General features: G+C 39.1%; 1 protein-coding gene across 1 annotated transcript in view; it reads left to right on the top strand.

Annotated features, from left to right (window-relative positions):
* The first annotated feature begins 1875 nt into the window (after positions 1–1875).
* Positions 1876–25074, top strand: part of LOC104325338 (vasoactive intestinal polypeptide receptor 1) — a 30985-nt gene continuing 7786 nt past the window's right edge. The window contains exons 1-9 of the mRNA XM_009929936.2: positions 1876–1954; positions 11368–11467; positions 15068–15175; positions 15932–16041; positions 18939–19036; positions 20545–20677; positions 21099–21252; positions 23187–23247; positions 24781–24850. Coding sequence (XP_009928238.2) covers positions 1922–1954; positions 11368–11467; positions 15068–15175; positions 15932–16041; positions 18939–19036; positions 20545–20677; positions 21099–21252; positions 23187–23247; positions 24781–24850 — 867 coding nt within the window. The 5' untranslated portion in view covers positions 1876–1921. The remainder of the gene's footprint in view (positions 1955–11367; positions 11468–15067; positions 15176–15931; positions 16042–18938; positions 19037–20544; positions 20678–21098; positions 21253–23186; positions 23248–24780; positions 24851–25074) is intronic.

The following is a 25074-nucleotide window of genomic DNA, read 5'->3' as shown; positions in this document are numbered from 1 at the left end:
AAAAAAAGTGGTTCTCACTTGGTTTTCCTCCAAACTGGGAGACTGGTTATGATGACCTAAAAGACTTCTTCGAAGTGACCTGAGAAGCCTTAAATGATGGAATCTGGTTGAAATATTGTAGACTGGAGTATCATGCTGATATTCATTTAATTGCATCATTATGTTTACACTGTGATTCCTGAGAATAATTTTTTTTTTTTTTTTTTTTTTTTTTTTGAAACACAGCCACCAAATCCCTGAGCAACATGACCTGACTTTGAAACTTGACCTGTTTTGAGGGGAGGAGATGGTTGGGGCCAGATCTTCATAGATCTCTTCTCACCTGAAAGTTGGCCACAACTTTAACTTATCTATTACAAATGGGGAAAACCAGTCAAAATCAGACTTCAAACTATTTTTTTAGGTTTTAACCTCTTTATTTTGTGACAAACTTGATTTTTGGAGTAGCATTCGAGGCTTATCTGTGTAGGTAAGTGATCAGATGCCATTATGCACTAATGAAAGACAAACATATAGAAAAGAGGAGGTAAATGAGAATTAGGTTACAAATGTTATCCCACAAATGTTATCCCACAAATCTATCCCTTTGTCCCCCTCTTTATTCTGCACAGGTTGTAGAACTAACTGTCTCTCTATTATGAGCCTGGGGATAATATTTGATTTTAGACCCAAATTCCTTAGATTTGCAAGACTAAGGTAAGATACATCCTGATACAAAACACTCACATTTCAGCATTTTAATACAGCTGTCCATACATATACAGGTTGTCCAGATTTCCATTACAACAGAGTGATTTCGTGAGGACTATCAGGGTGCAAAGAGAGAAATTAATAGATACTACTGACATGACTCAGTTTCTTAAAAATAGGTAAGGAATGCCATGCAAGGTGCCCTTGTATATCTGAAATATCTAAGTGGAGGTGGCAAACAAGATATAGGACTTATAGGAGAGCTATACACTTATGGAGAAAGCTGCAGAAATATGTATTTCCCCTAATGGTATTAGATGCCTATTTGGGGGTAACTTAAGTGAGCCCTGAATCTCCTCTGACTTTACAGAACTTTTGTGTTTAACACCATTGGGAAATAATGAATGATAAACAGGATATGAAATAGCACTTAAATCTTATCAAGAAAAAATGCTTTTGTCATATCCACAATTCCTGTTCTTCCAGGCCCTGAAGAGAGCTTGGTGCAATATTTACTGTGGCAAAACCCAGAACTGGTATCTAAGTCCTATGAACCCTGAAATTTAAAAAATTATTATTATTTGTATGCCCCCCCCCCCCCCCGAATACAAGCAGTAGGCAAGAAAAGCTTTAGCTTTTACCTATTGCACCAAGAAATAAAGCAACGTTAGAGGAATCTTTGTAACACAAGGGCCAGAAAGACCTCGTGCAAGTTGTGGAGGAAATTTTCTGTCACTGCTTGAATTTTGCCATCTGAGGGGAAGGGGGATGCCAAAACCCAGAAACTCCCTCTCAAACAGTCCCCAGGGAATACCACGCTGTCAGACCCACTGCAAACCCCGATCCTGGTCCCATTAGCAGAAGGAGGGGGTGAATCCAGCATCTCTTCTTGTACAGAGAACATCTGCTTCCAAATACACCCTAAAAGACCGGTCGGTGCTCCAGCTAGCTCCCCGCAGTTTTGCAGGTGGGTGACAAGAGAACACATTTATAGAGATAGGTCCAAAATCCCAGGGGGATGCTGGAGAATCTCCTTCCATCCTCTACAAGCCTGGTCCTGCGGGGCAAAAAGGTGCCGGAATTCCCTCGGGAAAGCCCAGGGTGTCTGGGAAGGGAGGTCCAAGACTCTCCGGGGCGGGCTTTAAGGAGGTGGGGATGGGCTGAGCCTCAGCTTTTGGCAGCTTCACAACAGGCAGAGAGAGCAGGGAAGACCCGGCGGCTGCTGCGGAGGATGATAAGTTTGTGCTGGCTGCTGCTCCCGCTGGTGAGTAGCCCGGTGGTCCTTCGGGGGGGGTGTGGGGGACATCGCACATCTGGCTCTGTTGACCACAGCTGGATGGCTCTGCAGCTGCCCCGCAGGATCCGGGGGAGGATGTCAGCAAAGGTAAGGTAACTTTTCTCATAAGAGGGAGTAGATAAAAAGAAAGAAAAATCAGGAAAGGATTAAAGAAAAGAGGATGGGGATGTAGGAGGGGAGGAAGGAAAAAAATATTACTGAGTTAGAGGTTTGACCTGGCTCTTTGCTTTAAAATTTTCCAGCCCTAAGATGCTATTAATAAATGTCTTGTCATTTCCACTCATTAGAATTACAGTTTCCAAAGGACAGAAAAGCATCCCCAAAGCTGAGTAACTGTAGCATGGCTTTAGGGAGACAGAAGGGGGTGGCTTGCTGTCCCAGTTGTCCTGATAAAGGCAACTTTGCTGAAGAAAGAGCATAACTAAAAAGGAATACTTCCTCCTGATGGATTTGGGACATTCACCTCTTTGAGAGGGCACTGATGTTTATACTGCTGAAGGTATCTACTTGTAATATCACCAAGCAGGAGCACAAACGGTCTTATGGCTGCTATGCACTGGAGGCAGCAGGTGAGACTGTAACATTAAACATCAGGGAAGACGTGTGAGCACAGAGACACAGTTCAAGCACATATATCCCTCTCTAAGCCCTATGCTCTACTGCTGGCATTGCCTGGGCTGGTTAGCAAAAGGTAGTGTAAATACAAGTACAGTCATAGATCCTTTTCCCCCTCAGTCTTCAGCCTCAGAGAAGTGTTTGGAAACCTTCCTATGGGTGCGATTCCCAGGGACCCATTAATTCTAACTTTAGCCATTTCACAGTTAAATGTTTAGTGTAGGCTGGGATTTAGACTCCCACTGTAGTCAAGGGGGAGACAGTCACCTTGCTGGGAGGCATTTCATCTTGTCCTGAGAAAGACAGACGGAGTGAATATTCCTCTGCTGATAATAGTGAGAGCCTAGGTGGGTACAGACTGGTCTTGAAAACCTTCAGTTTTAAAAAGTGAAAGATGGGATGTAGATTTTCACACCTCACATCCTCTGGAACTAATTTTTACCTCTGTGTTTACACAGCTTTATGTACAAGTGATAGAACATAGATCCTTGCTATTAGTTATATATAGTTTTTTATATATATAGCTATATATGTAGTGTTAACTTAACTTGCATATAGTTATTACACATGTGTAATACCCTTTTTTCAGGGAAAACTAGTCAGCCTGAAGTGTTACACTGCTACAGGTACAGTGACTTTGGCATCTGGACTAGCCTTTTTACACATAATAGAGGCACAACTTGTTCCTGCAGTTGTCAGCAGATTGCAGCTAACCTGAAGCGGTATCATGCACATCTGTGGGCTGCCATGCATCACTTTAATGTCTTAGCATATTGCAGCAGACTTTGCCCATAATAAAAGAAATTCTACAAACTGCATGATCTAGGTAGCTTTTGGCCCCAAACTATTGCTCATCCATAAACTCCAATTCGTGTCTGGTAAGAGTCAGTGCTCTAAATGTCAGTGGTTTTCATGTCTCAAACTAGGTCTCACGGGAAGCTTTGCACCCTCTGTTAGACATTCAGGGAAGGCCAGACACCCATAGGATGTATTAAGTAAATGGTCCTTTCACATTTCAAAGGATCATGTCATAGTTCTTGTGTGGATTCTGCAAATAATTCATTATTCAGATATGAAAATAAACCAGAAGGGTAATCCTGAAAACTTCCTCTGTGAAACTGGGTAGTTTTACCTCCTGTCAGCTCCACGGGGAACTGTGTGTTGCAGGATATACTTTGTGCTTTGAAAAATAGAGTCCTTGACATTAAAAATTACCATTTGCTTGTAAGAGACAAGGAACAGAGCAGTGGGTGCTGAAATGCATAAAACCTACTTTTCCTGTCTTAAAGGGTTTAGCATCTCGGGAAACAGGACGGGGAACAGAAAAGCCTCTGCATTCACTGTCCTTCCTGCTGAGCTAAACTGCCTTCTTCTTCAAACATGTAACACCTTTTCACATTTCTGGGGAAGGGGTTCAGTCTGATCTGATGAATGGAGGTGAGAATGGAAACATAGATGGGTTATCGTTGAGCTGTACATTTGCTTTAGCAAAGCCTTTCTTGTGGTAATAGGCATATGGATCCAAATCTGGGGAAAGACGCTGATCTCCCAATAAAACAGAGCTGGGTGCCTAAATTTCTGATATAGCTACTATTGCCTAATTTGTGTTGGAGGAACATGCTTCTTCTAGGGATTCAGTCCCTGCAGGACTTAAATTCCCCTCCATAGGGAACTGGAGGTGTGGAAGCGTCAGTCTGTTTAGGCATTTCGTTAGCCTGGAGGGAGTTAAGGGAGGGAGACAGGCTGCTGTACGGTGAGTCACTGTCCTCAAACAGGCGTCTGCGCCAGGTAGGAGTAATCCTCCCCTGGAACTGCTTGTCTGCCTTCACGCATCATTAAAGAAGGCTTGATAGGGGAGTTTAGAGCAATCATCTAAAATTATCTATCTAAAATTAGGAATCTCGTCTAAAGCTACTCATTTAGCCTTCTTCAATACTGCTGGCAAGAGGTGGAAACACTCCAAGAACAACGGCTATGGCTTCAGTTGAGTGAACTTGCTGATGGACTTTGACATCTAGGTTTCAGTTCTTTGGCATTAGGTGACATGAGCCCCACCTTTAGGCAAACATACTACACATGCAGAAAGGGAGAGATTTCTCTTTAATTTGGAGGAATACTTGCAATAGCAGAAAACAAGGATCCTCAGTTATTAGTGTTCTGTTATTCTTTAAGTGTTATAATTAAATGCTCTACCAAATTTAGCATAGAGCTAATAAATTCATTTTCATTTTTCTCAAGATAATACTAATCACATAAAGTTTATAAACAAAATAAATTAGTATGGCTGTATTGTCACATACAGAAGACCTATGAATAAATACATATAATGATATACATGGATAGCTATGTATAGCAAGTACTGTTCTCTATAAGGCTATGCAGTTAAATACAGTCAGATAAATACAATCCAATACATGGAGGAGCATTCAAGCATTACTCCAATGTCTTAAAAATAATCTTGAAAAGATATTCCTCTAAATGACTGTAAGGCAATCAGTGTCTCAGTTTCTCTTGTTCCATAGGTAATTGAGTTAGAAAGAGAAAACAAACACTGTAAATGTCCTCTAGGTAGTCATTTTCAGCCCAAAAGACTCCTGAAATAATCTATTTAACTGGCTGAAGAGCAAGATTGGAAATAGGTCTTTACCTTTGGGGTTGAAAGCTTCTGGGATCAAGACTGTGTCAGAGCTTGCAAGCTGAGGGCAGGACTTTCCACAATAAATAAATATGTTGCAGGTGACTGCAGTCATGTCACTGCTGTGCTGACCTCATGCTTTAGGGTCAGTCAAAATCAAGAGTGGTAAACATGGCTTGGATATGGTAAAAACAAACTGGACGCCCATCTATTTTCACAAGCGTATCTGAGCGGGGGACTTTTTTGTTGCATAAGAAATCCATGGTTATTTTTTATAGTTTCTTGTAGTTTTCTGGCAGAGCATAATACTACATATATTACATTATAAATATCCCAGAATTACTCATAGGGCATAGTGGATAGGCAGATCCTTACTGCAGTGATTGTGAATGTAGCTGTGCTGAAATGGCCAGGAGCTTATGGAACTCAAGGCTGGTCCCAGGTCCCTTCAAAGCAGATGTGAAAATTGGCTCTGACTCCAGTGACCTGGGCTTCCCAGTCTCAGAGCTTTCTAATTAGCACTTGGCTTTTTGAGAAAGGAGTTACGCAGATAGAAGAAGACAGGCCTTATGGAAGATTTTGATGAGATATGTTCATCCGAGAAGATTATGAAAAAGGCTGAGGTTTTCTTTGTCTCCTTCAGTTATTCAACCTGTGTTCAACATTTTTCATGAGCCTCCTTTCATCCTATAAGCCTTTCCTGCTCATCAAAATTTCAGCTGAAAAAAATGTGTGCATTTCAGAGCACATGCTGGTTCTCTGCACTGTGTCTTTGGCATCACTGGCCAACTTTCAGGACTGACTGAACTCCTCATTCCACAGTTAAAAATAGGCAGAGGATGCAGGAGTTTTGAATGTCTTTGAGGTGCCTTTCTGTATCCTAAAATACCATGTGAATTTTAATCCTCCAAGCTGGGAGTCGGTGTGTGACATGAATGGCAGACAACTCCAGTTTTGTATAAGGGAGAGCTAAAACATTCAGGCATCAGAGTCATATCAGAAAAACTGAACAGGGGAAGCACAGACAGGGAGAACAGGGAGTACAGAGATGATTTCAGAGCAGATCTGAGATGAGATGAGATCTGAGACACGAATGCAAGCTGTAGACACAGAGGCAAAAAGAATAGTGATGAATATGCTTAGTAAATGATTTATGCACTTGATGTAAAAACTATTCATAAGGTTTTAGGATTGCACAGCATTGGAAACTAAACTGCATTACTGGAAAGACCCTTAAAGTTCTTGAAACCTTCCCATCTTGCCAGCGAGTTCAGCCACTTCTTCGATTTTTGATTAATTTTCAAAAAGACTAAGTGTTACCAATTTACTTCTGGCTCTTTGATCCCATTGAATTGCTTTTTCAAAAGTGACTAATATATTAGGTGCCCAGCTTTGAAGCATTTCCCTTGTTTTCAGAGAGAATAGAAAATGTCCTTACTTTTCGCCAAGTGTGCTAATGGACTTCGTAATGAGTGAAGATCTGTCTTTTATGTGCCATCTAAATTACAGTTTTTCTACCACCACAACAGCCCAGGGGCACCATCTTTGGATAGGTTCTCAGAAAAGATTGCTTTTAACTAAGTTGCACCAAGTATAGCATGAGGATCTTGCTAGAAAGACTCTCTTCCCAGTGCTTGCCAAGTCTGATGTTGTACAGTGTGAGCAAATCAAACCCTAAAGTGCCATTAGCTTGAAATTTCTGTTCAGATTTTGGCAAATAAGTAAACTATCATGTAACAGAGGAAATAATAGAATACAATGCTGTACTTGCTATCAGTGAGAATACCACTTAAGGTTTCAATGCAGTAACCTTACAGATGTTAAGAGAAGGAAGTCTAAAAGTAAGCACAAGCCCAAAATCTGGCTCTCTAAACTGTCTCAGGTTTTTAGCATGTCTGTGCCTGTTATAGATTAACTTTTTGATGTTCACTACGTGATTGCTTAGTTCCAGGAAAGATTTTTTCAGTGGTCAGGACTTTACACCCCTGTGAATTTTGGCTGGTCACTAATGTTCAAGCCGGCAGAAAGATCTTTGTGTTACAATGCTCAGCAATGCAAAGCTCCATTCCTTGAGTGCTGCCTACAACCCTGCATGAAACCTCTAAGTTTTCTGTATAAGCCTTGGGATGAAGGCACCCCACTGTAATTTTCAGTAAGATACATGCCAGGCTACTGTCTAGCTACTAGAAAATGTTGATCTAAGAAGTAGGATTTTAAATCAGCCTCTGACATTTATTACTGTGGCAGGGAAGACTGCCAGACTGGACATCCCTGCCTCAGAAATCTCTGCTTTGTTTTGATTCCTAAATTATCCTTTTCTAAGGTGAACAGGAGCTACTCTTTTCCTACAAGAGCTCAGTTGTTACAGCAGATGCCTCCCAAATTGCAATACTATGTCCCTGCAAAAATGCAGACCCCCTGTTCTCTAGAAAGCCCCATCACCTTACCATTGTAGGCAGATTACACCACCAATATGCACTTTTCTCTCAAGGCATTGTGAGACTAATAACAAAAAATAAGTAAGCCATAGCAAACAAATCACAAGTAATGTTCTGCCCAGAAGGCTTTTCTTTAACTGTAAAATGGTTTAATGTCTGTCTTTTTCTTAAAGCCTGAAGAAAACCAAGAAATTGAAGCATCATCACTGTTCTCAATTTGTTGTGTACGAGTCTTTTTTTTTTTTTTTTTTTTTTTTGGTAGCAGTGGGATTACTTCCAGTAAGGCTACATGATTGCACGTTAACACCACCAGCCTCATTTTTGTTTCTTATGGGATAGTCTGTAGGTTACACGTGCGATTGCACTTGATGCTGATTTTCAAACACTGAAGTGTCAGTAATATTTAACCTATGTACTGGCCTATAATAAAACCTCTGGGCTCTGGTGGCTATAGCCACCCCCACCCCAAATCCAATTAACGCAGAAGCAAACAAAATGTGAACATGCTGATTAATTGCTTACCAATCAGCGGTAGTGGGATTGACTACAATCTCACCATTGGTAAGTACCACCAGCGCTTGGTCAGGATTTCTAGAAGAAATTGTAAAACCGTGTTTTCTGGTGATTAATCACTGCTTTCAGAGGCAGGAGTCTGGACTACATGGACTAGGGATCTGATCTGTTATAGCAATTCCTCTGTTGTGTGTAAAACCAATGCAGTACAACTTCCCTATGGGGAGGGTATGGGCTTCCCCAGCCACTGTCAAGGAATAGCGCTCTACTGATTTCAGTACAATTCTGCTGATTTATGGGGACTGAAGGGCTGGTTCAGTGCGTGTAGATTTACCTAAGGAGAGAAAAAAGGACACGCAGCCTACTTCGAGCAGCAGACAGCCTGGCACACGTATTCAATATTTGATGTACTATTTGGGAGAGCTCAGCTGCTTAGTCCCTCATTTATGGTCCACCTGCATCGGCTGCATGTGTTGCTTAAGTTGACTTTTGGAGAAAAATAATCCTTCCTCCTCTGAAACTTTTCACAACTAATTATGTGTCTGTTTCTACCATTGCCAGGACCTCTGGCAAGAGATGGGAGTTAAATTAATCCATCTCTCCCAAGTGCTTGTTTCTCAAAGGCATTTCAAATCTCCTTTCATGGTTTTGAGTTCGTTTTGGGTTATGACTGGCTGTTGCTTTCAAGACTTTTACCAGAGGACTCAGTATAGATGGTAAGTTGTATAGCATCATGTCAAGTTGTCATGGCTTCTAAACGTCAAGCCTAAGAATATTCCAAATACAAAGTTTCTCAGGAGTAACAGAGTCCAGAAATTCCAGAAAGTAAAGAAATGACTTCTCTCCTGTCTAGCTGAACCCATCTTTATAAACTGAAATAGTGAGAGATTTATATAGCAATCATTTTGTTACTACTACTGAAAAAATTAATTTGTTATATAGGCCGAATGGAAAGAGAAATGTATGTTAAAATACAAAGCGATGAGAAGGGATCTTATTAATATCTGAAAAATTTCATTTCAGAATTGTGTTACTATAGTTCAACAGCAAGAAGTACTATTTTAAGAGTCACTCATGCTGATTTATAAAATGTATTTTGAATTACCCACTAGAGGACTATAATGCATGAAAAAAGCCATGTCTTAATTTTCTTTTTGAACAGTGTCCTTAATCCTCTTTCTGTTTTAATATTAGGATGTATGAACCATCTGTAGGGCTTTATAATTAAAAGCAGACTGTCTATGCTACTTTAAAACCCAAATGTAGGCAGAATTTTTAAAGGTTTTTAAAGATAAAGTTGTGTTCTTTTTTTCTCCCTAGGCAGATGTTATTGCTAAGATGCAATAGCCTACATGACTTGCAGTAAAGTTTCTGTGGAGGCTAAAAGAAGTCCTGGTTGCATTGCTCACTGAATACATTCTGAAAGCCAATAAATCAACTTCCTGAGACTGAAAAGGCAATACAGCAGTGATGTTTTTATCTGTACTGTGTTGTCAAAGTCCCTAGAGGTTTCAAATGGCCTACAGTCTTCCTCAGAAATGTCTCAGAAAGCCTTCAATTCATCATTTCCATTAAAATCACTACCCCCTGAGCCCCTGGCTTTGTCTTGAATAGCAAGGCTTGCAAAGGAGCAAACCCTCTGAGCTCTTCCATTTAAGTTTCCCTATGTCGTGAACATCCCAATATCCCAAAGGAGGCTTTGGTGCAGTATTCAGTTGTCTGAATACAGTTCAGTTGCTTTCTAGACTCTCTTGACTTTATTGAATCTGGGTTTAATTCAGTTACCTAAACATGGGTGTGTAGAAATATTTGAGGCATCAGGCAATGGATTTGAGATTTCCACATGGGGCTGGCAAAATTAATGCAGAATATAGACAAGAGGGCTGAGATACCCTATAGCATCCCAAACAGCACTAATCATTCCTGGGGGAGTGAGACATCCTTTACATTTCCATGGACTGCAAAAGAAGCTCAGATAACAAGATCACATGTAGACTCTGACATTGTATGTTCTTTCTCAGAATTTAATTTCCTTTCCAGAGGCAATAATTTTGGGATTTTCTAGGGTATTAAGAACATCTTCACAATCACAGCAGATTTGATGCAGGACTACAGGGGACGTGAAACTTTCTGGAGTGGAAGCTGGAGGCCAAGCAAAATTCTCATTTCTTCATCTGGTAAAATGGAAACAATGACTCTGTCCAAGGCATGTGTAGCATCCTCAGATAATAAGCTGATAAAATTTTGTAATCACTCAGATTAAACTATGGCCAAGATTACTATTTTTCTATTTTCTCTAAATTCTTGGACTTCAGTATTTCTTATTTAAGGCCCAGTGGACATAAAACTTCTGCTCCTATTTTTTGCTTCTGTTTTTATTATACCAACTGCCTTCAGAATGGAAGAGCATACACCATCCTCTCTCAGTAGAGTGATTACTATGACACTATAATCTCAAGGTTTCAAAGAAGACCAGGAGCCCATTCTATTAGTATCAACATCTAAGCAGAGTATGAATAGTAATTAAGACTTTATTGTCACACTTAGGGCTGATTCCTCCAATAAAGAAAACTTGGTTCTTTGGAGTGCCCAAGTATCAAAATAGGAATATTTTGCCAATAGGTAGTTCTGAACACCCAAAATAATTAACTAAAAAAAACCCAAAACAACCCAACATGTATATTTAAAGAAATTGATTTATTGTTATTTGTTTTACAGGGAAGAAATATGTATATGGTCAGACTGCATGTATGTTTGGGGGACTCAGTGTGAATATTTCCGTAGGTGATGGATTCATCCAATTTTGGCCGCCTGAAAAAGAGGTTGAGATCCAAAGAATGGGAAAAACATTTAAGTTTTGTGAAAAACATAGATGTAAAGGAGAGGTGGTATAAATGTCCAGATTGAAGAGGTGCTACATGAGCTTGACCATTATGATACACTGAAGAATCCATATGAGTATGCATATCCAGATGCATATACAAATTGATAAATGTATGAGATCACAGCCTCCTTCTGCCATTTACATGTCCCATTTGCAGAAAAATCTTCAGCTGGAGTTTTCACATTCTTAGATCTCAAAGTATGAGCCACGAGGTACAAACTGGAAAGAAACCTGGCTCTTCTCCATTCCGATAATCACAGAACTTCTTGTTTTGTTTTGTCTTTCTCTTACTGAGGTTGTGGGAATCCATCCAGAATGCAAGATATTCCAGCAGGTGCTCAAAGAGGAGGCTCTCTGCTTAGAAATGAATGAATCTGTTTCACCTGATCTAAAAGGTAATGGTCCTGATCGTCAAGCTCTGATATGAATGTCCCTTGTATATCACTTCAGGGGCACAATATCAAGATACCATTTGTTCTCCTCAATCAAGATATGATTCCTATTTTATTTGGTTTCTTAATAGTTTGAAATGTTTCTTCTATAGGCTGGGACTTTACCTCATCTCATTTTAGACATCTTTAAAAGCTCAATGTCTAAGTCAGGATTTGTCTTCTTAGATTCCCTTAAAGTAAATGGAGGAAGATGGATATCCCTAGAGCATGTTTCATTGCATCTGGTTTAGATGCTTACTTTAGAATGAGATCCATCATTCTCTGGAATAGTATTTCTCTTTACTAACTACAGAATGAGACTAAGATGATCAGTTCAGACCCTGAGAAGTTTAGATGCTCAGTTAGGGCAAGAAAACCCTACTTGGAATGTCTTACATTCCGAAAGTATTTGGTGTTATATCCAAAACTCCAAAGAAGCTTACACAGAAGACACTGAAATGCATGCTGAAATTATATTGTGTTGGGAATCATTCCAATCTGGTGAAAATGTTTTTTGCAAAACAAACAAAAACAAAAGAAAAAATTAAACCAAACTTCTTCAAAATATTCTATTTTTACATTTTTGGAAGTTCTTTGTTTCTTTGAAAAAATTTATTGTGGTGGTGTTTTGAAATCTATTACAAGCTCAAATACAAATTTTGAGAGCTAAAATGAACATTTCAGAGAGCCTGTAAAATATTTGCAAAATGCTGTGTAGGGGGTTCTCTTTGCTGGGGTTTTGGCATTGTGGAGACATGTTTTGAATTGATTCAAAGTGAAATTTCAAAATGTTCAAACTCTTTCAAAAGTTCAGTTGTATTTTTTCTGGCCAACTTTGCTTAGAAAAGTCTGAATCCACCTCAGTAGGATTTTTCAGATACATGAATTATCAGATGTTCATTTTTTACAATGCACTTAGTACGAATAAAAGTATTGCAACCACCTGGAATTCTGCCTTTAGCAGCCTATTGAAATTCAGAGACTAACCCCCAGGATGCTTCCGTTATCATAATCTTTATTTTTCTGCAGAATTTCCAGTCACTCTAATGTCTGATATCCTTCTTGTACTTGCCTACTCTATTTTAGTGGTATTTCCCCGCACCTTTAATCAAGTCCAGAATACTTCCTGGACACATTTTGCACTTGGAACACCCAGTAACCCGCCCAAAAAATGTTCTGGCAAAAATCAGGCGTTTTCGATAATGTTTTATTACATGCATTACATTATGATATTCCAAGTATTTTTCTCTTTACCAGAAAAATAATTACATTATTTTGGAATCCTCATTGTAGCAAACGGTACTCAAAAAAATAAAAATCCCTGAAATTTCTGTTAAACTATTTAAAAATCTTCAACTTTGTCAACTCTGATCTTCTCAAAGCTCTCCTTTCCACCTTTCATTCTCTAGAGATGGAAAGATTTTAATGAAGATGTGTTCTGGTCTTTATAGCCTTTCTCAATATATTTTAAAATGAAACATTAGATCTAGAAAAAGAATTCATGCCCAATATTTTAACTAGGATATTTTAAAACTAGACTTGCATTTCAGTTTTCAGGAACTGAATGAGACAAACTGAAGGGTCACAATTTGTAGAGAGTTACTTCTCAGTAGTCACAGAGAATCTGTGCTGGAAGTAGTCTATATTGCAGACTTTTTAATCTAAAGTAGTTCCACATTATTCTTGTTGCACAGAGCAGTGTCTAACAAGTATCATCAGTAGAGTCCAGGGTGCTATTCCTCTCATCTTGAAGTTGTTATTTAAAATAGGTCAACTGAATCAAGCTCTAAAAATAATTATTTTTTCTCCATTGTTGAAAAAAAAAAAAGACCTGAGGGTCACTGAAAAAGACAAGTATCTGTGATGTCAACATTACTTGATAAAATTCCTATTTCAGTTGTTTTTATGGAGTCACAGGTGACTTGGACTATCACTAGTCTCTTGAAAATCTTGGCGTGTAAAATGCTTTTTCTGCCTCTGCACTCAGCGCTTGCTTTGATATAAACTGTAGAAGTCACTGGAAATGAAGCCAGATCTAGGACTTACAACATACAGGTTCCACTCCTACATAAAGCCACCTGATTCTCATTTTTAACCCCACATTGCCAAATATGACAGATTTTTACACCCAGCTCCTCAAAGGTGTTATAGTCACTCTAAGAGGGACCCTTAAAGTCCCTAAGTCTAAGCGTGTGGGCCGCTGCATGTCTAAGTGGGACTCATATTACCTGACTTTATTAGTTTGAAAATTAGCAGCCTAATTTAGGCTGTAATCATCAGAGAAACCTAGGTATTTGCATTGAGTGATTCATCCTGTCCTCAGAAAGGAGCCACCAATATACGGGATGAATCATGCGCTGGAAGTCCCTGTCTATTTGTACTGATTACAGAGGGGACACAGCTAAGATTAGCTAACTTATCTTAGACAGAATTAGAACTTACCAATCAAGGCTTCTCTTTTCCCATCTGGCAAACTGGGGATACCAGGAACTTCGTCCTCCCAAGGGTGATGTGCGCGTAATGCTGTGGGAGATTCTCAGGACTATCCTTTTGAAGCCGGAGAGTAACTTTGCTCAGCTACAGGCAAGTAATATTGCTTCCACATTTCAGCTTTTGACAATTTTAGGTTTGCCTTGTCATCAGTCACAGAGAAAACAGAAGAGAATCAGTGAAAGAAAATAACACCTCCCAAATGAAACCCATGCACTGCCTTATATCCACCTTACGACTACCTAGAGATTGGTTTCGGTTACAGCGTGGTGGTTTTTTTACTGGTTCAGGCATCTTTACATGCTGATAATTTTTCTGTGCTGCACCCACACCTACTTGCTAACAAACACTGCTTGACCACAGCCTGAGTCTCAGTGTGGTGCATCCTTGACGAAGCTGTGATTAACTATAACTTCTGAGAACCTTTTCTAGCTAGTAACGTGCCCTCTGTCCTCAGCTAGCAATCTCCGGTTTAGAGAACCCCGTGAATGCCAACCAGTCAGACCTACTCCTGATGCTGGTTATTTTATATGATGCTGGGAGATGTTCTTCTAGTTTTGGAGGAATCTAATCCCTGTTGAAGTCCGTTGTAAAAATGCCATTGATTGCCTAAGAACAGGACTTCAGTCTTTAAGCATGGAATCAAGAGACTAAGGCTGAATTTTTAAGTCTGATGTTTTTCAGTTAGACTGTGAAACCCGTAATGAGAAATCTCAAGTGCTAATAATTATTCAATGTTTTTATTTTGCTGACTTTTGTTTTGTCAACAGAAAGAGCTCCGGCTGATTTGACTTTCAGATTGTGTCTGCTTGAATTTCAGGTACATTCTGTCATGAGATAAAGTGGGGGAAGGTCAAACTGGAATGCCGAGTGCTTATGTGAGCAAGGATGCATTCGAAGAGAAGAGGAAAACAATACAATCCTTCACTTGCAGACCTGTCGCTTCATTTGCATGTCCTGTTGTAGCTCTTCTTGCATATGAATTAGTGGGAAAGCCACTGACAACCTCATTATGGAAGATCAACTGTGTGATGTTCTCTGTGTGTTTCATTATTTAGAGGAACTTTTTTTCAGGATGCACCAGGGATTGGGATGGTCTAACCTGCTGGCCCAGAGCCACTTTTGGGGAAGTGGTTAAAGTTCCTTGTCCAAGATTTTTTGAAGAAATCACCAAAATCCATGGCAAGACTTTTTTCCTATTCTTTTTTGTCCCTACATATTTTTTTAAATGCATTCTAATAGTTATAGATTCAGTAATTTCCTTATTTTCCTGATTTACAGTACTAACTTATGTCAGTCGACATACAGTAATTATCCAGATACAGATCTTGGCTTATGATCAATATTTGGCACTCTTTTGGTTTGTGTTATGCTGTACTGAATTGTCTAGTCTCTTTGGTGGTCTAAAAATTATGGGTAATTGCACTACGTTGCTGAGGTTATAAAGGAATATAAGTATGTCACAGAGTCACTGATTTATAAAGTCATAGAATAATTTAGAAAGGACTGCCTGAGGTCATCTAGTCCAATCCTCCAGTCAGAGCAGGACCGTGTTCAAATATTGTAACTAACTTCAAACCCAGATCGGATGGCTCGGGGCTTTGTCCATAAGCAAAAATTATGTTGTAAATGCAGGATAGGCTGCATAATTTGATTTCCTCTGTGTAAGGATTGAATTTGCAGAATGAATTTCCTATATGAAATGTAGAAGTTCCACTGCATCTTGAAATGAATAGGAACATTTGTCTCAACTTTTCAAATGATATAGAGAATAATATAACTGTATAGGTAATCTTGCTGAACATGACTAGACCTGTAAGTACCGAACTTAAGAATCAAAGTAGGAATAAAAATTCGTTGTTGCTCATCAAAACTTAAAGAACCGTGCGTGTCCGTCCCCCCCGCTAATTCATTCTCTGATATATTTTACCATTAAAGGCTTCCTTCAGAGAAACTGTACACAGGAGGGATATTGGTCAGAACCATTCCCACCATACACCACTGCCTGTGGATTTGATGAAGGTTCCAGTAAAGGGCCTGAGGATCAGGTGAGTTTTTATTTCCCGCTTGTGGACATCTCCGGAGCACCCTTTTTGGTGGGCTGAGTAGTTGGATGCTCCCACACATCTAAGCCCTGCCAGAATCCAGTAATTACCTGTCTTCAGTGCTAACCTCAAAGCTTTTAGGTATATTTAGAGCCTGTTTAACAAACCAGGCTTAATATAAAGCAAGGAAGTAGCAGGTAGCACTTTCCTCTCCATCCAATTGTCTCCTCTTGGTGTTAATGAGTAGACTCACAATTGTTCACTTGTCCTGCCTAACAAAGATTTTGGTTCTCTGACAGGTGGTTTGAATCCTCATCATGTACCCATCTCCCAGGGAAGCCCTACCAATCTGTCTGGGGGAAAATTTTTCAGGGAAAATTCCTTTGGATCCCTCTTGGGTTTTTTCCAGATGTTACTGTGTCAGAGAAAAAGATTCCATAACATTATAGCATGGTGGTCAATGCACGTCTTTAGGAGGGAAATCTTGGATGCCATTGAGTACACAGCTTTAAGAGGGAACTCTTGGATGTTAAGTATTTCCACACTTTGCCTTGGGTGTTCAGTGGAGCAGAAAGTGAACTCTATTTTTTTTTATCTGATTATCATCATTGGTACTCAATGAGGCTCCAGCAGCATTTCTTTGCCCCTCACATCTTCATATGATTTAAATTTCCATGTTCCTCATCATCGTACTTGGCCCCAGGATAGGAATGCCTCACACTTCATTGGTGATGGCAGTGCCTCAGTGGTGAGCTTTGTCTCATGGCTGAAGGTTGTTGATTAACAGAGATGTGCTCACTGCCTCTGCCTTTGAGTTCTGACCTTTGCTAAATGGGATAGTTTTAGCAAGGGAGAATAGGGGTGTCTCCATCCCCTCATCTCCAGTCTGTATTGGACGAGGCTCATATATCTTGCACAAATGCAAAATGGGGCACATCACTGGTTCCTCCTGTTGTGGTATTTTGATAGAAGCAATGGACTCCCTCCAATCTATGAAAGAGAAGACTAACCCATATAGCTTGTTGTGAGTGTGGAGTCATGACTCAACAGTGGAAAAAGGTCATTTGTCCCAGGCCAAAGCACGACACAGAATGGTGACGAGGGTTGTCGTCAGTAACACTCTGGATGTTATCTGGAGTAAATCATTTGGTTGTCCAGGCAGGCAAGCTCAAGCACAGAAGTACTAGTTCAGGTATCTGAATCTTTAGGAAGTGTAGACACAATTGGCTTCAGCCATTTGGCTCCATGAGCTTAGAAATTGAAGCACAGCTGTAACAGGCAGTATAGATATCTGGAGCTCAATTCCCCACCTGTAAACTAAGAACATTTGTCCTTCTTTACACCGTGGGGAAGCTAGAAAGATAAATGCTTAAAAAAACTTCTGGAAAGATGCTGGAAACCATGCAAACAGTCCAGAAGGGATGTAATGCTCATAAGGTGGCATATATTCTGGAGCACAGTTCTCCAGCCCTGGGGCTGGCTGCCAGGGCACGGCTCTCGCCCACAAAGTTAAAGTCTCTTACTCTCCAGGGTGGCTTTCTCCAAGCTGTTCTTGGCTTGTGTTAAACCAGGCATAATTTGTAGCTGTCCTAGGCTGAAATCAAGCAACGGACTATATTTACATTTTAACATTATGGAAGATTTGAGGGCAGAGCTCATGTCTGTGCTGCGGTTGTGTTTAGTTTGTTATTCCAGTCAAACCCACAAGGTCTATAAAAGGAAGGCAAGGTCAGTAAGCTCTACTGCATTGTAAACATAGGCAAGTAAGTTTGAAGAATCCCACTTACATTCTAAGAGAACCACTCATTCTGTATTTCGTATCTGCACTCAGGACTTATGTTATCTTCTGCATATAGTGTGGGGTTTTTTAGCTACCCTACAAAAATAGATAAAATGCATCAAAATACTTCGTTGTTCAGTTGAAGAACCTATTTTCTAATTTTCACCTGTGTTTTGAAGAGACTGTATAAAAGATTAGGACTACTTTCAGAAACACCAGGACGATTCCTAGGTTGTCAGAGTTGCATGATTTATTTATGGATCTACTTAAAATTGCTAATTGTTTGTCTCAACCCAGAATTGTTGCCTTTTGGATAAAAAGAGTTTGGATCAATTAGAGAACAAAATGTCCATTTGCATTTGCAAGGAGGAAATTTGTCTGGATTCAGAGAATTTAGTTTCTTGGGATTTTAAATAATTAGGTGATCTTGTAGTGAATCAGAATAAAATTTGCATGGATAAAGCAACATAAACGTGCTTCATTTTTCTTAGGACATAGGATGTTTAAATGCAAAACAAACAAATGAACTACAAAGAATTTACTGTGTTACCGTATACAACAACTGAATGAACACTTAGTCCAAAGAATTAAAGACTGTGAGGTTATTTTCTTGGCTTTAGCTTTCTTACCTCCAATATATGATGTGACTCTTTCACAGTGTTTCATTTTCCTCACCTGCAAAATGCAAGTTTTATTTCTCTTTTAGCTATAGCTGTTGATGAAAACCAATACTTATCGAATCTGGCCCAGGTGTAAAGTGACAGATTCACAAATCATCCATCAACAGGTTTCAGTGCCCTAGAGGCTTTATGTACCTATAGGAGAAAATGTAGTTACTTAACAAAGTTAATATTTTCCTGTTGAACATGCTGAAAGGGATGAACATTGCAGATGAGCCTGTGGGCTGTGAAACCTGTCTCGTGTAAGGTTAAGTAGGATTCAAATGAAAATAAGGTGTGTTGCGATGGAGGGAAAAACCTGAAGGAGATCTTAAGCATGCAAAGCAGTGCATAGGTGATGGGACTGACTAGTAAGGGAAAATGAATCTTAGTGGAATAAGCACACCAGCATGCATGCTGCATAACCACCAGCATTGGTCTGTGTTCTCTTTTTCTCATAGAAATCATATTACTCTGCATTTTGGCGTGTCTACACTGCTGGCTATGCAGCATCAGTGACTTCACTGATTACAGCTCTAATTGTCTTTGCTGCCTTCAGGTAAAAAAAAAAAAAGGTCTTTTTTTCAGGATGTCTTAAGACAGCCTCATCCTAATTCCTCTCAAATCTTCTGTGGTTTTGTTTTGTGGGATTTTTTATTATTATTTTCAAATCCTTCTCAGACATAACACCCTTGATGGCAATGGGTCCTCTATTCATGTTGTAGCACTTCCCTGCAGATGTTAAAATAATCAAGCTGGTTGGGAAGTCTGTCTTAGCCTCTTTAATGACACCATACAGTGAAAATGCTCCAACTTGTTCACTATTAACATAAGATAGCTATTCCTCCAGGGCACAGCAGGACATACTCTGTAGAATCTGAGTATCTTATGCCCATGAACCAGCAGTAATTCTAAACTGTGGAAGACCATTGTTTCCATAATTAGGAGCTATAGAAAGAGATTTAAAGAAATTTAAATGTCACATTTGAAGATGTTGGGTATTAGGAAATGGGTCCTGGTTTTGATTGGTTCCAATGCGCTTAGACAAAAGCCTTAAGCTTACTCTGCGGACAAGAATGCAGAGCGTAGAAGCAGTTTCCTAACTGGAATGGATTGGCAATCTTAAAGGTCATATCACTTCGAGGATCCCAGAACCAAGTAGGGTGTCCAAATCTTGAAGGAGATTCCTTCAGCACAAGGTAAAACTATGGACAGGCAATCTAGGGAAATAGAATCATAGAATCATTTAGGTTGGAAAAGGCCCTTAAGATCATTGAGTCCAACCACAAACCTAACACTGCCAAGTCCACCACTGAACCATGTCCCTAAGCGCCACATCTACACATCTCTTAAATACCTCCAGGGATGGTGACTCCACCACTTCCCTGGGCAGCCTGTTTCAATGCTTCATAACCCTTTCTGTGAATTTTTTTTTCCTAGTTTTCCAATCTAAACCTCCCGTGGGGCAACTTGAAGCCATTTCCTCTTGTCCCACCACTTGTTACTTGGGAGAAGAGACCAGCACCCACCTCACTACACGCTCCTTTCAGGTAGTTGTAGAGAGCGAGAAGGTCTCCCCTCAACCTCCTTTTCTCCAGATTAAACAACCCCAGTTGCCTCAGCCGCTCCTCATGAAACGAATGCAGTCTGGGGTAAGGCAGCTACTTCTCTGGCAGCCATCCCACACGTGACTGACACCCATTCAATACTCTCTTTGGCCAGAAAGGGGCTGAAGAGCCTGTTGCAAACTTGTTCAACAAAAAAATGTTATTTAGAATAATTAAAAGGCATTCTTGTAATACAGCCCCAGAGTCCCAGTGTTACTCTCTGCTTCTGACATCTCCTTTAAATGTGTGGTAATTCAAGGACAATTATACTAGCACTTTTATTAGCTTAAACAAATAAAAACTGCTCTGCTCCCTTATGTCTAGCTCCCTTTCAAATAGTGACAGATCATTTATTTGCTTTGGAAGGTGTCTGCAGTCATGTGTATTCCTGTTTGAGCTTTGATGAGACCATAAGAAATTTCTCTTGAAGAACAATTTTTATTTTCTCTTTTCACGTCAGAAAATTCCACTGTACACGGAATTACATCCATATGCACCTGTTTGTCTCCTTTATCCTGAGAGCAATTGCTGCTTTCACCAAAGATGCTGTTTTGTTTGCAGATGAAACTATGGACCACTGCCTACTGTCAACGGTACTAAACTTCCCCTCTCTCTTATCTTTGATTTAACATTTAATTCTTTACCGGAAGAGAATATGGAGATTTCTTAATCCCACTTCTCTTTATTTTGCTAGAACTGAAATCTCTTAAAATAAACAATCCTACACAAACCCAAAGACCAAGTGCTATGGCTACATTCAGCTTTGATATATAAGATACAGGTCTGTTGATGCTAAGGAAGCTGTAGCAATTTCTATCAGTAAAGGATTTCATCTATAAGGGAGGGCCAATGTTTCCCTTTCAAGAAACTGAAGTCAAGTCAGTTGAAATTATGGAATCCCAAACATACTGAAATCTTGTAATAATTTCTTCATTCTTGTGTGGTAACATTGAATTTTGCCTATACTTGTAGAGAAAACAGACCTAATAGTTTTTTCTTCCTCTGCACTTCCAGGTTGCTTGTAAGGCTGCTGTGGCATTCTTCCAGTTCAGTATTTTAGCCAATTTCTTCTGGCTTCTTATAGAAGGGATATACCTGCAAACACTGCTTTTGCTGACCTTTGTTTCGGACAAGCAGTATGTATGGTGGTTCATATTTACTGGCTGGGGTTAGTATTCTTTTCCTCTTTGTGTTAATTTGTATTTCCATTTACTTTCAGAACTAGAAAAAGTATTTGTTCTGAGATAAAGGGTGCCTATCAAAGATGCCACCTTTCTGATGAAGGTTGCCCATTCATCCAGTAGTACTACATCAAAACCATTCCATTACACTATCTTTCTTCTTATCTTGTTAGATATTTATACCATTCAAAACTTTGAAGGAGAGGATAGGATGGATTACTAGAAGCACTAAGATATGTCTACTTGAAAGACCGCAGCACTCATCTTCATGATTGGAAGTAATTTCATGCAACTACAGTAATTTAGAAGTTAGCCATCTAATCTAAACTATCTCTCCAGGTTTCTCCTGCAGTCAGTAGAGTGAGGTATGCATGAAGTGGTGATTAATCCAGTCCTCAAGAAGATGAGTAACATGGCTGGATAACATCCTGGAAACTTGTTACCTTCCTCCACTGACTAAAGAAGTTTGGATGACTAACTTTAAGTTGACATTTTTCTTTTAGTAAGCAGAATTAGATAGATTAATCTTAAATCATGTGAGTTCAGGCCTAGGAATCAAACAATTATTTTTTTTTTTTTTCCAGAGACCTTCTGGCTTTAAGGAATCTTTTGAGTTTTTACAGCAATTAAAATTATCTCTGATTGTCAGAATATGTGCATTTAATAGTTAAAATTTCTTTCACTGCAGAGAATTGTTTATTGTGACTCTCAGATATTGTGGTACCTCACCTTGGCTATTCTAAACTAGAGGCACCCAAACTGAGCAGTTACATTAACATTTTTTACTTTGGAGTGAAATCCAAATTATTCTGAAGTAAATATTAATTTATCCTTCATCTTCAGATTCTCAGACTTTTTTATGTAATTAAATTTAAAAGTCTGAATTTTATAAAGAGGATGTTGATTTGGAGCTATTTCAATTATGATTGCCTGAAACTAGATGCTTAGAGCTTGATTAATCAGAGCTAACTTGAGATAACAAAGAAAACACCTCAATTAATAATGTAGTAATCCTCATCTCCTTCTATAATCAATGGAAACTGAGAGACATCTCGGAGCAGCTCAGATCTTAGGTGATATGGATGTGAATATTTCTCTTCATTAATTAAAACCAGAAATTGAACTGAATATGGTCCCAGCTTAAAGGCCTTGAACAAAGGTCCAAAATTAGGAAGGACAACTGGGCCTTACCTACAGATGTCAAATGATACTTAGAAAGATATTACCTATATTTCTATAGATTTATCAGTGAATATGTCATCTTCTTCAAATTAGAGTCTTTTTTGTGGCAGCTTTGAAAGTCACTTAGTCTTTGGAAATTCAATTCCACAGAAGGAGAGCAAAAGCAATTGCTAGTTTATATGCCTGCTCGAAAGAATAAAAAAGGAAATAACTATTCAGTCATACATGTAGAAGGATAGGCAGTGATAAAGTGAGGCTAGAAATCACCAGTTCCTGGATTTAGCTAAATTTTCGTGGAATGCTTGTCAACTGATAAGTCTAGAGTGATTAGTAGAGACTTCTCAGGACAAAAACATGAACTCTTCCAGATAGTGTACAAAGAGTTGTATGCTGGCCACAACTCACAAGAGAAAAGACCTCTAGCTAAATAAGTGATTCCTCCAGCTTCACAAGTGCTCATAATTCAAATCCAAACCTTCAAGTAATTCTTAGCTGTTATTTTTGAAAACACAGTTTCACAGCATCCCCTATTCTCCTTTGTTTTGATTTCATTCTCCTGCTTTTTTTTTCCCCTGAACTGCAAGTTAATTTCTTTCATAAAGTCATTTAGTTTGTCTGACCCGTTGTTGGACCTTTAATGTATATCCAATCTGCTGCACTATGAACCTTCTTGGAATAAAGTTTCCATGGGACATGGTATTCAAAACAATTATATTGTGTTCCATGTTGATTTGTCCAGGAGCTCCCACTGCTGTGATGTTTGCTTGGGTCCTCACAAGAATCCATCGACAAAATACTGGGTAAGTCAGAGCTTGGATAAGGAAGCCAAGGATGTCCTATTTTGTATTGTATTTTGATTTTCTGGTGGGGAAAAAATAGATCTAAAAAACAGAAAAGAAAAGAAAAAAAAAATTGTTCCAAAGTTGTGCCTCTAATCTTTACACTTCATAAGCAAGTAAGTGAGAAAACAGTTTTAAGTCTTCTGATTTTGGTGTGCATATATGGGGTAATAAAATCTGGAAATATCATAGTAAGTATTGAAATTTCATTTAGTTTTCTAACGCCAAGTCCTTGAAAAAATTATATTTTAAGAAAATCACTGCTGCTGTATAAAATCATCTCTAAATTACTACCCCTAATCTCTTCAAGTAAGTACTTCCCAAACAAACACATTATGTCCTGACAAGTAGTTTCTTCTTTCATTTCTATTCAGTTCTTTGATTCTTTTTTTATTTTAACTTTTTTACTTTTATCTTTTAATATGAAAGCAAGGTAGAAAGCAGATGGTTGTTTACTAAACAAGTAACAAGAGCTCTGAAAAGTTCTCACAGGCTTACAGAGGGGGCTGAAAAGTATCTGAATTTTGGGTGCTCTTCCAGCAAAGTGCCTACCTGCTCAGTTTACTTCTCTGATGTATTTTAGATGTCCACTTTAAGATGAGATTAATTGTGTCCTGCTATATTGCTGTCCTTTGACTGCAAAGAAAATGTAGTTGAATAGATCCAGTGAAGACATCTACACAGTCAGATGAATCTCGTTGCAGATCCTCCATTCATTTGGTTGCTCTTCTAATTTAGATATAAACAAACTATAGTATCAGAACCACTCACCCTTTACCAAATAGCCTAGTAAATGGGAAACCCAAGTTCTTCAGACACAGCTGGGATGAATTCACTTTGCTTGCATTGCAAAGATACACCTTACGCTCAGATATGCTGAGGTAAGCCATCATCTGCAAGCTTTATCGTTATGTAGCCAAATTTCCCGTGTCGCAAAACTGGAAGGGAAAATACAGGAAGAGGGAGCATGATATAACCTAACATGTATGGCACTTGGCTGGAGGGAGTTAAACTGGACTGTTACTGATGTTATTGATACCTGAACAGCCTCAAAACAGGGACCAAAAGCCCATTCTGCTCTCTCCCTTCAAAGGTACCTTTACTAGGGCTTTAGAATTTTCTTGCCTATTTGCACATGACCCCAAAGCCATTACATCTGTGGATGCACAGTAGTTTAGTCTCTGATCTGTAGTCTGTAAAATAGTCATTTTTTTCAAAGGAAGAGCAGGGAAGAAGTCTGAAAATAGAAATGTGCATTTCTTGACTTTGCTGTGATTCTTCAACCCTTGCCTCTTACTGAATAAACTTCCTTTATATTGGGCTGCACAGAAACTTTTAGAGAGGTATCAGGGTACCAGTACTGGCAGGGGCCTTTAAATAGTGACTTAAAACTTAGTGTCTATCACTTTCTTATTCTGTGACAGAAATACTTTCATGTGTTGTGGAAAGCTCACATGGGATAGATAACATGACAGGTTTTGTTTGCTCTTTCAGATGTTGGGATGATGATGAAAATGGAGTGGTGTTATGGATCATCAAAGGCCCCATTCTGCTGACTGTATTAGTATGTTTTTTTCATTTTGTCTTGAGTATCTCTTGAAATATGAAAGCTAAGTTAGTGTCACCTTTCAGTAAGCTGGGAGAAAAGCAATAGCATATGCTAAGGTATTGAATTTCAAATAGCTGGAAATAATTGCATAGCATGTCGTTTTGTTGTTGGTTTTGTTGGTTCCCCCCCACCCCCAAACCACCCTAAATCACAACCTAAAGGGTAAATCCTGTGTTTTC

The sequence above is a fragment of the Haliaeetus albicilla genome, chromosome 2 (assembly GCF_947461875.1).
Source record: "Haliaeetus albicilla chromosome 2, bHalAlb1.1, whole genome shotgun sequence".
Taxonomy (NCBI): domain Eukaryota; kingdom Metazoa; phylum Chordata; class Aves; order Accipitriformes; family Accipitridae; genus Haliaeetus; species Haliaeetus albicilla.
Note: the sequence above shows the minus strand (reverse complement) of the source record. Positions and strands in the feature narration are given on the sequence as shown.